This window comes from Mobula birostris, chromosome 15 (assembly GCF_030028105.1).
Source record: "Mobula birostris isolate sMobBir1 chromosome 15, sMobBir1.hap1, whole genome shotgun sequence".
Classification (NCBI taxonomy): Eukaryota; Metazoa; Chordata; class Chondrichthyes; order Myliobatiformes; family Myliobatidae; genus Mobula; species Mobula birostris.
The window spans coordinates 83,626,880-83,644,251 of NC_092384.1; the positions used below are offsets into that span (position 1 = coordinate 83,626,880).

General features: G+C 51.5%; 1 protein-coding gene across 1 annotated transcript in view; it reads right to left on the minus strand.

The window, feature by feature from the left end:
* The window catches only part of rhpn2 (rhophilin, Rho GTPase binding protein 2), a 62,176-nt gene that overhangs the window by 5,877 nt on the left and 38,927 nt on the right, over positions 1 to 17,372 (minus strand). The window contains exons 9-14 of the mRNA XM_072280015.1: positions 14,142 to 14,298; positions 12,439 to 12,558; positions 9,612 to 9,803; positions 8,910 to 8,986; positions 6,362 to 6,508; positions 2,107 to 2,265 (exon numbers count right to left, since the gene is read on the minus strand). Of these exons, the coding sequence (XP_072136116.1) occupies positions 2,107 to 2,265; positions 6,362 to 6,508; positions 8,910 to 8,986; positions 9,612 to 9,803; positions 12,439 to 12,558; positions 14,142 to 14,298 (852 nt within the window). The remainder of the gene's footprint in view (positions 1 to 2,106; positions 2,266 to 6,361; positions 6,509 to 8,909; positions 8,987 to 9,611; positions 9,804 to 12,438; positions 12,559 to 14,141; positions 14,299 to 17,372) is intronic.

The following is a 17,372-nucleotide window of genomic DNA, read 5'->3' on the forward strand; positions in this document are numbered from 1 at the left end:
GATTGAGTCATCTGGGACTATACTCTCTGGAGTTCAGAAGAATGAGAGGGGATCTTATAGAAACATACAACATTTTGAAAGGGATAGATAAGATAGAAGTAGGAAAGTTGTTTCCATTGGTAGGTGAGACTAGAACTAGGGGACATTGCCTCAAGATTCAGGGGAGAAGATTTAGGACAGAGATGAGGAGTAACTGTTTTTCCCAGAGAGTGGTGAATCTGTGGAATTCTCTGCCCTGGGAAGCAGTTGAGGCTTCTTCACTAAATATATTTAAGATACAGTTAGATAGGTTTTTACATAGTAAGGGAATTAAGGATTATGGGGAAAAGGCAGGTAGATGGAGCTGAGTTTACGGACAGATCAGCCATGATCTTATTGAATGAAACACTCAGGGCACGCTGGAGGAACTCAGCAGGTCGGGCAGCATCAGTGGAAACGTCGACTCATCGTTTCCACGGATGCTGCCCGACCTGCTGAGTTCCTCCAGCGTGTTGTGAGTGTTGCTTTGACCCCAGCATCTGCAGATTATTTTGTGTTTATCTTATTGAATGGCGGGGCAGGCTCAATGGGCCGGATGGCCTACTCCTGCTCCTATTTTTTATGTTCTTTACAGAAGTCTTGAATATAATTTAGTAACTCAGTGCTGGTCTGTACTATAGTTCCTGCTGGATCTCAGCAGGAAAGGGGTTGGGATATTTGCTGAAATCTGCAGTTAGGTGCAGAGAGGAAGTGGGAAGCTCCTCACTGCGAGGAAAATGTTTGCTGAGGCTTATCTGATCTTGTGTAAAGGGAGCACACCTACACAGGGCACTGTCTGCTCCACCCCTGTCCACAGATCCACCATCTGATACTCAGTACCCTCCCCCATTGAGATCAGGCCTCGAGGACACGGTTCCCTCTCATTTCATTTTAAGCAGCTGTGCAGACCAACCATTGCCCTCAGCAGGAAAATTTTACACAGCTTGAAAACTGCAGAGCACTTTAATAAAATATCATAGAAAAGAAAATTCCAGCTGCACGACACCAAGGCTACATGCGTGGGAGCATTTCAGTTACTGCGCAGCCGCTCACCCATGCAGTTTAGAGGAAACAGTGTTCAAAGGGCACAGGTCACTGCAGGTGATGATGTTAGCATATTCCCAGGGTTGAAATGTCTAATACCAGAGGGCATGCATTTAAGTAGAGAGGGGTAATTTCAAAGGAGATGTGAGGGCAAGTTTGTTTCCCAGACAGAGTGACGGTTGCCTGGAATGGACTGTCTGGGATGGTGGTAAAGCAGATATATTTAGGGACTTTTCACAGAAGTTTAGATAGACACATGAATGTAAGGAAAATGGAAGGATATGGACAACACATACAGAATGGTGGAGGAACACAGCAGCTCAGGCAGCATGAATGGAAACGAATAAACAGTTGATCTTTCAGGCTTCACGGGCTGGAAAGGAAGGTGTGGGGAGGAGACACCAAAATAATAAGGTAGGAGGAGGGGAAGAAGTACAAGCTATGGTGATAGGTGAAGCCAGGTGGTGGGAAAGGTAAAAGGCTGGAGAAGGTATCTGATAGGAGAGGAGAATCGATCATGGGAGAAAGGGAAGGAGGAGGGGCACCAGGGGGCGGTGATAGGCAGGTGTGAGGAAGAGGGAAGAGGCCAGAGTGGAGAATAAAAGAAGAGGGAAGGGGAGGAAAAACATTGACAATATGTAGGCAGAGGGGATGAGTTTAGTTAGCCATTTGGTTACTAATTTAATTGGTTTGGCACAATATTGTTCCTGTGCTGTAGTGTTCTGCGTTAGGCTAGATCAATGGGAGGGAGGGACTGAGCGGCATTAGTTGTGCCATTGGACCAGTGAAGGGTAAACCAGGCCGAACTGTTTTCTTGTGCCACCCATGAGGATGCCTCCCAACCCCAGAACCTCAACTCTTACACAAAGAGTAAGCCAGCCTTTGGAAGTACCAGCGATCACCTAGCCCCTTGCCCCTGTCAATCAACTTTTCCGGGGCAGGGTCTGACTGGCAAATCCAGACTGGATTTCTAGTCTCCTGCTTCTGTGGCCTGCCTCAGGGGATTGGAGCCAAAACCCACCTCCCCCAGCCACACGGACTCACCATCTGTGCGGGCTCCAGCACCTGGGGACTGACCACCTCGATGTCCAGTCCATCATCAGGCATTCCTCTCAGCATCTCCAGCACCTTGCTCACCGAGCTCCACTTACAGTCTGTTCCTGCCACCCTCACAATGACATCTCCATCCTTCAGACCCAGAGCCTGCAGAGAGTGGGAGACATTCAGATACAGAGCCATTTAACTGTCACATCTGCACTGAGGCACGCACCACACATTCCAGCACTAACACAGCATGCCCACGACGTTCACAGAACACAACAACCAACAGTCATAACAGCAGAACAAACCCTGTTCCTCCCTTCACCAGCACACTATCCTTCCCCAGTAGAACAAACCCTGTTCCTCACTCACACACCATCCTTCCCCAGTAGAACAAATCCTGTTCCTCACTCACTCACTCACCATCCTTCCCCAGTAGAACAAACCCTGTTCCTCACACACTCACTCACCATCCTTCCCCAGTAGAACAAACCCTGTTCCTCACTCACTGACACACCATCCTTCCCCAGAACAAACCCTGTTCCTCACACACTCACTCACCATCCTTCCCCAGTAGAACAAACCCTGTTCCTCACTCACACACCATCCTTCCCCAGTAGAACAAACCCTGTTCCTCACACACTCACACACCATCCTTCCCCAGTAGAACAAACCCTGTTCCTCACACACTCACTCACCATCCTTCCCCAGTAGAACAAACCCTGTTCCTCACTCACTCACTCACCATCCTTCCCCAGTAGAACAAACCCTGTTCCTCACACACTCACACACCATCCTTCCCCAGTAGAACAAACCCTGTTCCTCACACACTCACCATCCTTCCCCAGTAGAACAAACCCTGTTCCTCACACACTCACACACCATCCTTCCCCAGTAGAACAAACCCTGTTCCTCACACACTCACACACCATCCTTCCCCAGTAGAACAAACCCTGTTCCTCACTCACACACCATCCTTCCCCAGAACAAACCCTGTTCCTCACACACTCACTCACCATCCTTCCCCAGTAGAACAAACCCTGTTCCTCACACACTCACTCACCATCCTTCCCCAGTAGAACAAACCCTGTTCCTCACACACTCACACACCATCCTTCCCCAGTAGAACAAACCCTGTTCCTCACACACTCACCATCCTTCCCCAGTAGAACAAACCCTATTCCTCACTCACACACTATCCTTCCCCAGTAGAACAAACCCTGTTCCTCACTCACACACCATCCTTCCCCAGTAGAACAAACCCTGTTCCTCACACACTCACTCACCATCCTTCCCCAGAACAAACCCTGTTCCTCACACACTCACTCACCATCCTTCCCCAGTAGAACAAACCCTGTTCCTCACACACTCACTCACCATCCTTCCCCAGTAGAACAAACCCTGTTCCTCACTCACTCACCATCCTTCCCCAGTAGAACAAACCCTGTTCCTCACACACTGACACACCATCCTTCCCCAGTAGAACAAACCCTGTTCCTCACTTCACCAGCACACTATCCTTCCCCAGTAGAACAAACCCTGTTCCTCACACACTCACACACCATCCTTCCCCAGTAGAACAAACCCTGTTCCTCACACACTGACACACCATCCTTCCCCAGTAGAACAAACCCTGTTCCTCACTCACACACTATCCTTCCCCAGTAGAACAAACCCTGTTCCTCACTCACACACCATCCTTCCCCAGTAGAACAAACCCTGTTCCTCACACACTCACTCACCATCCTTCCCCAGTAGAACAAACCCTGTTCCTCACACACTCACACACCATCCTTCCCCAGTAGAACAAACCCTGTTCCTCACTCACACACCATCCTTCCCCAGTAGAACAAACCCTGTTCCTCACACACTCACCATCCTTCCCCAGTAGAACAAATCCTGTTCCTCACTCACTCACCATCCTTCCCCAGTAGAACAAACCCTGTTCCTCACACACTCACTCACCATCCTTCCCCAGTAGAACAAACCCTGTTCCTCACACACTCACACACCATCCTTCCCCAGTAGAACAAACCCTGTTCCTCACACACTCACACACCATCCTTCCCCAGTAGAACAAACCCTGTTCCTCACTCACACACCATCCTTCCCCAGTAGAACAAACCCTGTTCCTCACACACTCACACACCATCCTTCCCCAGTAGAACAAACCCTGTTCCTCACTCACACACCATCCTTCCCCAGTAGAACAAATCCTGTTCCTCACACACTGACACACCATCCTTCCCCAGAACAAACCCTGTTCCTCACACACTCACTCACCATCCTTGCCCAGTAGAACAAACCCTGTTCCTCACACACTCACCATCCTTCCCCAGTAGAACAAACCCTGTTCCTCACTCACACACTCACCATCCTTCCCCAGTAGAACAAACCCTGTTCCTCACACACTCACTCACCATCCTTCCCCAGTAGAACAAACCCTGTTCCTCACACACTCACACACCATCCTTCCCCAGTAGAACAAACCCTGTTCCTCACACACTCACTCACCATCCTTCCCCAGTAGAACAAACCCTGTTCCTCACTCACACACCATCCTTCCCCAGTAGAACAAACCCTGTTCCTCACTCACACACCATCCTTCCCCAGCAGAACAAACCCTGTTCCTCACAGACTCACTCACCATCCTTCCCCAGTAGAACAAACCCTGTTCCTCACTCACACACCATCCTTCCCCAGTAGAACAAACCCTGTTCCTCACAGACTCACTCACCATCCTTCCCCAGTAGAACAAACCCTGTTCCTCACTCACACACCATCCTTCCCCAGTAGAACAAACCCTATTCCTCGTGCGCATGCGCGCGCGCACACACACACACACACACACACACACACACACACACACACACACACACACACTCACTCACTCACTCACTCACTCAAAATCTCGCAAAGATTTGTGACTTACAAACCCGGGTCTCCAACCATCAGGTCTGACTTCTGGATTTCCAATCAACCGTCCGGCTTTGATTTTTAGTACTGACCCAGAACTCGCTGATCGCTTGTTTGATTCGAGTTACAGTGTGGAACAGGTGCTGGTGCATGCTCTTTGGCCGAGTGGAGAAGAGGGTTTTTGAGTACATTGGCTGCTTTACTAAGGCAGTGAGAATTTTTGACAGGTATCATGGAGGTGAGACTTGCTCCTGTGACGGAGTGGGAAATGGCCGTAGTGATTTAACTTTTCTGTGTTTCATTAACTATTTAATTTATTGACTGATTCTTCAGGAACAGTTCCTAATTTGGGGTTTCATTCATTCAAAGTTTATTTATTTATGCAGGGATACGGTGTGGAACAGGCACTTCCAACCCACTGAGCCGCACCACCCTGCAACTCACCGATTTGACCTTAACCAAATCACAGGACAATTTACAATGACCCATCAACCTACTAACCGGTATGTCTGTGGACCGTGGGAGGAAACTGGAGCACTCGGAGGAAATGGTTAGACACACAAGTACATATGAACTTTCTCACGGAGGATGCAGGAATTGAACTACAAACTCAAATGACTCGACCTCTTAAAGCACTTGCACTAACCACTGCACTACCATGGTGCCCATTGACGAATGAGGACCATGGATGAAGATCTGAACTCCAGACTCACCAACAGCATGAACCAGTCACTAGACCTCAAACTACAGTCTTGTCCATTTGCATATGCTGGGGGTGGGGGATGTGGGAGCAGTCACTGTCACTCGTGCCTCATGTAAACAGAAAAATCCCCAGCACCTAGTGCAGACTGTTCCCAATACCATAGTGCTGACTGTTACCCAGTACACAGACAGCTCTCCCTACAGCCTGCCTTAGATTGGAACAACTGGGTTATATCTGCTCACCTCGCGGCCATTTTCTGAATCAGAATTGGGTTTAATATCACTGGCATATGTTGTGAAATTTATTGTTTTGTGGCAGCAGTATATAATAATAAAAATACTATAAATTACAATAAGTATATATTAAAAAATAAGTTAAATAAGTGCAAAAAGAGAGCAAAAGAAGAAGAAAGAAAAAAATAAGTGAGGTCTTGTTTATGGGTTCATTGTCCATTTAGAAATCTGAAGACAGTGGAGAAGCTGCCATGAAATGTTGAGTGTGTGTCTTCAGGCTCCTGTACCTCCCTGATGGTAGCAATGAGAAGAGGGCGTGTCCTGGGTCTGGGTAATGGGGCTCCTAAGTGATGGAGAGTTTCTATACAACTCTGACTGAGTGTTCAGAGAGAGGGAGATTACTCACCGCGACTGCACTATTGGGGTCCATTCCTGTCACAAGCACCCCCGCCTCACCCTGCAGCCTGAATCCCTGTTCCCAATCTCCCGGCTTCAGGTGGATCTTGCGAGGGGCTGTCCACTGCTGCTTGGCCGAGAAGAGAGTTGGTGGGCCCTGCCAGAGAGAATTGCAGACATGGTAACGGAGTATGAGACACGGAACCACTTCAGTTTGAAGTTGTTCACACCAAACATCAGAATGGAGGAGAAATTTACTCAGGAGACGGACAGAGTCTATAGAAGTGAGGCAAGGTGGCATCAACTTCATGAACCCTCTCCAGACTACAGAGGAGGAGGTTCTTGTTGTCTTGAGGCAAATCAGGGTGGATCACAATCCCCAGAGCCTGACAAGATGTTTCCTCGGACTCTGTGGGAGGCAAGTGCAGAAACTGCCAGGGCCCTAGCAGAGATAGTTAAATTGTCCTTAGCGACAGGTGAGGTACCAGAGGATTAGAGGATAGCCAATGTTGTCCCACTGTTGAAAAAATAAACCAGAAATTTATAGGCTGGTGAACCTAACATCAGTAGTGGGAAAGTTTATGCAAGGCATTCTAAGGGACCAGGTATATAAGTATTTGGACAGACATGGACAGATTCAGGATAGTCAGCATGGCTTTGTGTGTGGTGGGTCACGTCTAACCAATCTTGTAGAGTTTTTCAAGGAAGCTACCAGGAAAATGGATGAAGGCAGTACATGTTGTCTGCATGGACTTTAGTAAGGCATTTGACAAGGTCCCACATGGGAGGCAGGTCAAGAAGGGTCCGTCACTTGGCATTCAAGCTGAGGTAGTAAATTGCATTATACTTTGGCTTTGTGGGAGGGTGGTAGTAGATGGTCACCTCTCTGACTGGAAGCCTGTGACCAGTGGAGTGCCACAGGGATCGGTGCTGGGTCCATTGTTTGTCATCTATATCAATGATCTGGATGATAATGTGGTAAATTGGATCAGCAAATTTGCAGATGACATCAAGGTGTGGGGTGTAGTGGACAGTGAGCAAGGCTATCATGGCTTGCAAAGGGATCTGGATCAGCTGGAAAATGGGCTGAAAAATGGCAAACGGAATTTAATGCAGGCAAGTGCGAGGTGTCGCACTTTGAGTAGGACCAACCAGTGTAGGTCTTACACAGTGAACGGTAGGGCACTGAGCAGTGTGGTAGAACAAAGGGATCTGGGAATACAGGTCCATAATTCATTGAAAGTGGCGTCATAGGTAGATAGAGTTATAAAGAAAGCTTTTGGCACATTGGCCTTCGTACATCAATGTATTGAGTATAGGAGATGGAATGTTATGTTGAAGTTGTATTGGACATTGGTGAGGCCTAATTTGGAGTATTGTGTGTAGTTTTGGTCACCTACCTACAGGAAAGATGTAAATGAGGTTGAAAGAGTTCAGAGAAAATTTACAAGGATGTTGCCCGGTCTGGAGGACCTGAGTTATAAGCAAAGATTGAAAAGGTTAGAACTTTATTCCTTGGAATGTAGAAGATTGAGGGGAGGTATACAAAATTGTGAGGGGTATCGATAGGGTAAATGCAAACAGGCTTTTTCCACTGAGGTTGGGTGGGACTACAACCAGAGGTCATGGGTTAAGGGTAAGGGTGAAGGTGAAAAGTGGAAAGGTGAAGGGGAAACTTCTTCACTCACAGGGCTGTGAGACTGTGGAATGAGCTGCCTGCGCAAGTGGTGCATGTGGACTCGATTTCAACACTGAAGCGAAGTTTGGACAGGTACAGGGATGGCAGGGGTATGGAGGGCTATGGTACTGGTGCAGGTCGATGGGAATTGGCAGATTACGTGGTTTCGGTATGGACTAGATGGGCCAAAGGGCATGTTTCTGAGCTGTACTTTTCCATGACTCTAAATGACTTTGACCGTGGAATGATTGCTACGGCCAGGCAGGTTCAACCTGGCAGGGAGGCAGCAGTAATACAACAGTAGTGTGCAGAAGTTTGTGGAACCTTGCTGTGCTAATGGGTGAGTGAGGGTGTCCAGCTTGACCCCATCTCTGTCAGTGAAATGAGGTGCTAGTGGAATTGTCACAGGTTTCAAGGCAGGTACGGAAAGGAACAAGTAAGGGTCCTGAATTGGGGTGAAAACTACTAGAGGAACTCAGTATCTGTGGAACAAAAGAATGGTCAACGTGACAACACAGGCACATGACAGGGTGGCCTTCAGAGGTTCCAGCACTGTGTAAGAGGCGTAGATTGACTGAGACTTTTCCCCAGGTTGAAAAATGGCTAACACCAGGCAGGCATTAATTTTGGGGAGATTGGAGGAAAGTATGGGGAGACGATAGAGGTAAGATGTTACACAGAAAGTGGTGATAGAGGCAGATACACTAGGGACATTTAAGAGACTCTTAATGACACATGGATAACAGAACAATGGAGGGAAGGGTTAGATTGATCTTAGAGTAAGTTAAAAGGTTAACAGAACATCTTGGACCAAAGGGCCTGTACTGTTCTATATTGAATATTAAAGATAGGATGTTATGTAACAACACAGTTTACGTACCAGCTTTTGGAAGAAGTCAACCACTTTCACATTGGACAACAGTGGCTTCACCATCTCAGTCTGCTGCCTGCTTCTGCCTGTAGGGTGTAAACATTGAGACAGGGACTGACAACCAGGCTGGGGTCAGAGTGAGGGAGGGTGGCAGTGACATGGGAACTAGCAGCAAGCCATTCAGCCCTTTGAGATTGCCCCTCTATTCAGGATGATCTGTGCCAGGCCTCGTCTCCTGTGTCCATTCTCTATTGCCTTCAGTTCCTCGACCCTTCAAACTTTTATTTATTTCGAGAGAGAGCACGGTAACATCCCACACCACCCAGTTACATCCATGGACCAATTCATCTACCTGTGCATCTTTGGACTGCGGGAGGAAACCGAGGCGGGCACGGGGAGAACGTACAAACTCCTTACAAGCAGTGGCAGGAATGGGATCTGCGCCACTGGCACTGTAGTAGCGTTACACAATCGTGCTGCTCCAACTGATCTAGTCCCTACGATCGAGAACTCCGGCCTCAGCCCTCACTCTCCACCAGAAGTGGTTTGTACACACCTCAGTTTTAACAACCATGTAACCACGTCCGGCTATTCAAGACTGTCCCACTAGTGCAGACTAGTACATCTCCTTCATGTCCCCTCATGATCCGTCCTGCTAAACTCAGATGGCATAATCCGTGGTGACCCTGAGCTTTATACAGAGAGCCGTACCAATTATATTGGGAGCCTCCATCATGTCAAAGTCATCCTCCTGCTCGAGTTCGGCGTACTTGGTGAGAGAACGTTTGTGGGATACTCTGAGAATCTCCTGGATGATGTCCATCTTCCTCAGAGTTTTGCACAGACCCTGAACCCTCAGAGCCTCCTCGTACCCCATGATTGATGACCGCAGATGGGCTTTACCTGTGGACAGAAGGAAACATTCAGCCAGGTGGATCAATAAGCACAGTGATGGGGGGTGGTCAGACCGAGGCTTGTGGAAGTTGTGGTAAGGCAAGGATAGATCGCAGACAGCCCAGGCAAGAAAGGTCTTTGAAGAGCAGAGCTTCCCTTTGCACACCAGGGGTCTGGCGAAGAAATAAACGATTCAAAGCACACACACCAATTAAAGGACAATTGCCTTACTAACTTTACCAGAGTTTTATAGAGCTGCATCATAAGAGTCACGATGTAATGATGCAGCTCTATAAAACTCTGGTTAGGCCACACTTGGAGCACTGTGTCCAGTTCTGGTTGCCTCACTATAGGAAGGATGTGGAAGCATTGGAAAGGGTACAGAGGAGATTTACCAGGATGCTGCCTGGTTTAGAAAGTATGCATTATGATCAGAGATTAAGGGAGCTAGGGCTTTACTCTTTGGAGAGAGGGAGAATGAGAGGAGACATGATAGAGGTGTACAAGATAATAAGAGGAATAGATAGAGTGGATAGCCAGCGCCTCTTCCCCAGGGCACCACTGCTCAATACAAGAGGACATGGCTTTAAGGTAAGGGGTGGGAAGTTCAAGGGGGATATTAGAGGAAGGTTTTTTACTCAGAGAGTGGTTGGTGCGTGGAATGCACTGCCTGAGTCAGTGGTGGAGGCAGATACACTAGTGAAGTTTAAGAGATTACTAGACAGGTATATGGAGGAATTTAAGGTGGGGGGTTATATGGGAGGCAGGGTCTGAGGGTTGGCACAACATTGTGGGCCGAAGGGCCTGTACTGTGCTGTACTATTCTATGTTCTATTATTGGTTGTCAGCTTGTACTTTCTATTGACTCTATAACACCTGTATTGTGAATAGTGATTGATTTTGCAAGTAAGAAATTAAAACGTACACAATTTACCAAATCAACATACACAAAGTCCTAGAGGAACTCAGCAGTTCAGGCAGCATCCCTGGAAATGAGTAAACAGTTGATCTTTCGAGCCGAGGCCCTTCGTCGCGGCCAGAAAGGAAGGGGAAAACACCAGAATAAAAAGGGAGGGGAATGAGGCTAGCTAGAAGGTGGTAGGCGAAGCCAGGTGGGTGGGAAAGATAAAGGGCTGGAGCGGAAGGAATCTGATTGGTGAGGAGAGTGGTGGACCATACCAGGAAGGGAAGTGGGGGTGGGGGCACCAAAGGGGGAGGGGGTGAAGGTGATAGGCAGTCAGGAAGAAGAGGCCAGAGTGGGGAATAGACAAAAGGAGGCAGGGAAGGACTTTTTTTTAAACCAAAAGGTATTGCTTCTCCACCTTGTGCACAAGAGAACATGGACCAACATGTCAGAACTGGAATGGGAACTGGAATTAAAATATTGGGCTACCAGGAAGTTCCACTTCTGACAGATGAAGTGAGGTGCTTGACGAAGCAGTCCCCAAATTTACAACCGGCCTCACTAATGTAGCGAAAGCCACATCAGGAGCATCAGATACAATAGCTGATCGCAGTAGATTCACAGGTGGAGTGTTGCAGGTGAACTCCTCAGGGCCCTGCAGGGAGGTGAGGGAGCAGCTGAATGGGCAGGTGAAGCATGTTGGCCACTTTCAGGGATAAGTGCCGGGATGGAGATCAGTAGGGAGGGATGAATGAACAAAGGAATTGTGAAATTTACCAAATGGTCAATATCTCCAACTGAGAAGCCAATTCTGTATAAAAATAGCAGTTTTCGCTTCAGACTTTAGAACAGTGTGGGTAACAGGGGGCCGTGCTGTTCTCCCAGTGCACGTGGAAAATAAAATGTGGTTGAGTGTGTCTATGTCTGTGTATCTGTCTCTGTGTCCATGTCTGCATGCGTGTCTGCATTTCTGTGCGTCTCTGTGCATGTTTGTACGTGTGTGTCTGTGTATCTGTCTCTGTGTGCCTGTGTCTGCGTGTGTCTGTGTTTCTGTGCGCGTCTGTGTATCTGTGTGTGTCCGTGTCTGCATGCATGTTTATGTTTCTGTGCATGTGTGTCTGTGTATCCATGTCTGCGTGTCTGTGCGTCTCTGGGTCTGTGCGCATGTGTCTGTGCGTCTCTGGGTTTGTGTGCGTGTGTGTGTGTCCTGTTATTTTCTTTTATTATCGGTGACGAGAGCAGAGCCTTGGAGAGGATGCAGGAAGACTCCAGTGTGATTTGGACAGGACAAAGTACTGGGCAAATACCTGGCGGTGTAGTGGATGAGTGACAGCCTAACTCTGGTGTCAATAACAGGAAGGCAGCTTCTTTATCTGCAAGGTAATTGGAAAATCGGTTCTTATGCACCCACTGAAGGAAAGCATCCTAATGATTAAAAAGGCAATTTGCACATTATTCAAAGCACAAGGATTTGGGCAGAGGAGGAGGGATGTCTTTCTGCAACAGCACAGCCTTGCGGAGCTACACTGTCTGTACTGTGTGCAGTTTCTGTCTCCATATCTGAGGAAAGATGTTCTTGCTGTGGAAGGAGTTTAGCACGAGTTCCCCCAATGGGAGAACTGAGAGTTCAGGAATGTCTGACACCCCACTGCCATCAACTCCTGCCCCCAGCACTAGATCAAACACGAATCCTGACCAGATGCATGACATGTTGACATGTGGCCTGGGCACTAGCCTTACCGAGCCGTTGCCGTTGCTCTTTGGACCGGAGGACGGTGAGAGGGGTCAGTCCCTCAGGCATCTGCTGGTAGAGGTCAGTCAGCACCTTCTCCTGCTGGTCAGTGTCATCGCTGGGGCTCACTGCAACAGGGACAGTAGACACTGAGTGTCCTGACACCCATTCTGGTTCCCCCTCACTCCAGCAAGCAAGCCCACTCTGCAATCACTTGTCCCCATCACCGACACATCCTTCCCCTGCCTTCGTGACTAACCCGTACCTCAGATGTGTTGGCATTGGAAAGGGTCCAGAGGAGGTTCACATGAATGATTTCGGTGCTGAGAGCATGAATGTATGAGAAGCATTTGATAGCTCTGGGCCTGGACTCACTGGAATTTAGAAGAATGAGGGAGGATCTCATTGAAACCTATTTAATATTGCAAGGTCTTGATAGAGTGGATAGAGAGAGGATGTTTTCTCAGAGTAAAGGGATGTCCCATTAGAACAGAGAAGGGGTGGAATTTCTTCAGCCACAGCGTGGTGAATCTGTGGAATTCATTGCCATGAATGGCTGTGGAAGCCAAGACATTGGGTACTGTACACTTAAAGCAGAGATTGACAGGTTCTTGATTAATCAGGGTGTGAAAGGCTACAGAGGGAAGGCAGGAAAATGGAATTGAGAGGGGTTGGCCAAGCCATGAAGAAATGGCAGAAAAGACGACATCTGAAAGGCCTAATTTTCCTCCGAGGTCTTATTGTCACTACCAAAACATCCCTCAGGTTGAGCAAACTGCCCTCAACACTGCAATCACCCCCACACTACAGTCACTGCTCCCCCCTCCCCAAGCCACAGTCACCGACCCTGCAGATCAATCCCCTCCCCACACCACAGTCACCGACCCCTACAGATCAATCCCCTCCCCACACCACAGACATCGACCCCCCTACAGATCTGACCCACACCCTGGTGACCAACCCTCCCCACGCCACAGTCATCAATCCCCTCACAGATCAATCCCCTCCCCACACCACAGTCACCGACCCCTACAGATCAATCCCCTCCCCACATCACAGTCACCGACCCCTACAGATCAATCCCCTCCCCACACCACAGTCACCGACCCCTACAGATCAATCCCCTCCCCAAGCCACACTCACCGACCCCTACAGATCAATCCCCTCCCCACACCACAGTCACCGACCCCCCTACAGATCAATCCCCTCCCCACACCACAGTCACCGACCCTACAGATCAATCCCCTCCTCACACCACAGTCACCGACCCCTACAGATCAATCCCCTCCCCACACCACAGTCACCGACCCCCCTACAGATCAATCCCCTCCCCACACCACAGTCACCGACCCTACAGATCAATCCCCTCCCCACACCAGTCACCGACCCCTACAGATCAATCCCCTCCCCATACCACAGTCACTGACCCCTACAGATCAATACCCTCCCCACACCACAGTCACCGACCCCCCGTACAGATCAATCCCCTCCCCAAGCCACAGTCACCGACCCTACAGATCAATCCCCTCCCCACACCACAGTCACCGACCCTACAGATCAATCCCCTCCCCACACCACAGTCACCGACCCCCCTACAGATCTGACCCGTTCACCCTGGTGACCGACCCAATGTATCATCAGCCTTTCCTCAATGCTGGCATACTGTTGCCATGAAGACACCCCTCCCCGTGATCATGGCCCTCGTACTCACGCTGATGGTCCAGTAATGCGATGGAGACTAGGTAATGTGCCAGTGCGCAGTAGTGCTGCAGTTTCACCTGGACCGTGTGGCACCAGGCCGCAGGGACGTGCTCTGCCACTGGAGGCTGGCGGACACACTGATTCACCAGCGTGTACGAGTCCGACAACTGCAGCGCAGAAACTGAGGTCAGTGCAATTGCAGAGATCCCTCACCCTCCCCCCTCACACCAGGGATGCTTCACCCCTCACACTGGTGTTCCCTCATCCCCCCACCCCAGAGATTTCTCATCCCTCACCCCAGAGATCCCTCATCCCTCACCCCCACCCCAGAGATCCCTCATCCCTCACCCCCCACCCCAGAGATCCCTCACACCCGGGGCCTGGCTGACACACTGGTTCACCAGCGTGTACAAGTGTGACAATTGTGGCAGGAACCGGGGTCAGGGCAACTGCAGAGATCTCTCACCCCTCACCCCCACCCCAGAGATCTCCCAACCCCCACCCCAGAGATCCCTCACCCCCACCCCAGAGATCTCCCAACCCCCACCCCAGAGATCCCTCATCCCTCACCCCAGAGATCCCTCATCCCTCCCAGAGATCCCTCATCCCTCACCCCAGAGATCCCTCAACTCTCACCCCCACCCCAGAGATCTCCCAACCCCCCACCCCAGAGATCCCTCATCCCTCCCAGAGATCCCCCATCCCTCCCAGAGATCCCTCATCCCTCACCCCAGAGATCCCTCATCCCTCCCAGAGATCCCTCATCCCTCACCCCAGAGATCCCTCAACTCTCACCCCCACCCCAGAGATCTCCCAACCCCCCACCCCAGAGATCCCTCATCCCTCCCAGAGATCCCCCATCCCTCCCAGAGATCCCTCATCCCTCACCCCAGAGATCCCCCATCCCTCCCAGAGATCTCTCACCCCTCACCCCCACCCCAGAGATCTCCCAACCCCCACCCCAGAGATCCCCTCACCCCCACTCCAGAGATCTCTCACCCCTCACCCCCACCCCAGAGATCTCCCAACCCCCACCCCAGAGATCCCTCATCCCTCCCAGAGATCCCTCATCCCTCACCCCAGAGATCCCTCAACTCTCACCCCCACCCCAGAGATCTCCCAACCCCCCACCCCAGAGATCCCTCATCCCTCCCAGAGATCCCCCATCCCTCCCAGAGATCCCTCATCCCTCACCCCAGAGATCCCCCATCCCTCCCAGAGATCTCTCACCCCTCACCCCCACCCCAGAGATCTCCCAACCCCCACCCCAGAGATCCCTCACCCCCACCCCAGAGATCTCCCAACCCCCACCCCAGAGATCCCTCACCCCCACCCCAGAGATCTCTCACCCCTCACCCCCACCCCAGAGATCTCCCAACCCCCACCCCAGAGATCCCTCACCCCCACCCCAGAGATCTCTCACCCCTCACCCCCACCCCAGAGATCTCCCAACCCCCACCCCAGAGATCCCTCATCCCTCCCAGAGATCCCCCATCCCTCCCAGAGATCCCTCATCCCTCACCCCAGAGATCTCTCACCCCTCACCCCCACCCCAGAGATCTCCCAACCCCCCACCCCAGAGATCCCTCATCCCTCACCCCAGAGATCCCCCATCCCTCCCAGAGATCCCTCATCCCTCACCCCCACCCCAGAGATCTCCCAACCCCCACCCCAGAGATCCCTCATCCCTCACCCCAGAGATCCCCCATCCCTCCCAGAGATCCCTCATCCCTCACCTCAGAGATCTCTCACCCCCCACCCCAGAGATCCCTCACCCCCACCCCAGAGATCCCCCATCCCTCCCAGAGATCCCTCATCCCTCACCCCCACCCCAGAGATCTCCCAACTCCCACCCCAGAGATCCCTCACCCCCACCCCAGAGATCTCTCACCCCTCACCCCCACCCCAGAGATCTCCCAACCCCCACCCCAGAGATCCCTCATCCCTCACCCCAGAGATCCTTCATCCCTCACCCCCACCCCAGAGATCTCCCAACCCCCACCCCAGAGATCTCTCACCCCTCACCCCCACCCCAGAGATCTCCCAACCCCCACCCCAGAGATCCCTCAACTTTCACCCTCACCCCAGAGATCCTTCATCCCTCACCCCCACCCCAGAGATCTCCCAACCCCCACCCCAGAGATCTCTCACCCCTCACCCCCACCCCAGAGATCTCCCAACCCCCACCCCAGAGATCCCTCATCCCTCACCCCCAGCCAGAGATCACCACCCCCCTCAGAGATCCCTCATCTCTCACCCCCACCCCAGAGATCTCCCAACCCCCCACCCCAGAGATTTCTCATCCCTCACCCCAGAGATCCCTCATCCCTCACCCCCACCCCAGAGATCCCTCATCCCTCACCCCCACCCCAGAGATCTCCCAACCCCCACCCCAGAGATCCCTCATCCCTCACCCCAGAGATCCCCCATCCCTCCCAGAGATCCCTCATCCCTCACCACCACCCGAGATCCCCCATCCCCCCACCCCAGAGATCCCTCATCCCTCACCCCAGAGATCCCTCATCCCTCACCCCCCACCCAAGATCCCTCATCTCTCACCCCCACCCCAGAGATCCCTCATCCCTCACCCCCACCCCAGCGATCTCTCACCTCTCACCCCCACCCGAGATCCCCAACCCTCCACCCCAGAGATCTCTCATCCCTCGTCCCAGAGATCCCTCATCCCTCACCCCCACCCCAGAGATCCCCCATCCCCCACCCCACCCCAGAGATCCCACAACTCTCACTCCCACCCCAGAGATCCCTCATCCCTCACCCCAGAGATCCCTCATCCCTCACCCCCACCCAGAGATTCCTCATTCTTCACCCCCACCCCAGAGATCCCCCATCCCCCCACCCAAGATCCCTCATCCCGCACCCCCACCCCTGAGATCCCCCATCCCCCTCACCCCAGAGATACCTCACCCCCACCCCAGAGATCCCTCAACTTTCACCCCCACCCCAGATCCCTCATTCCTCACCCCAGAGATCCCTCATCCCTCACCCCCACCCGAGATCTCTCATCCCTCACCCTTACCCCAGAGATCCCTCATCCCTCACCCCCACCCAGAGATCCCTCATCTCTAACCCCCACCCCAGAGATCCCTCATCCCTCACCCCACCCCAAAGATCCCTCATCCCTCAACCCCCATTCCAGAGATCCCCCATCCCTCACCCCACCCCAGAGATCCCTCATCCCACACCCCCAACCCAGAGGTCCCTCATCCCTCACCCCCACCTC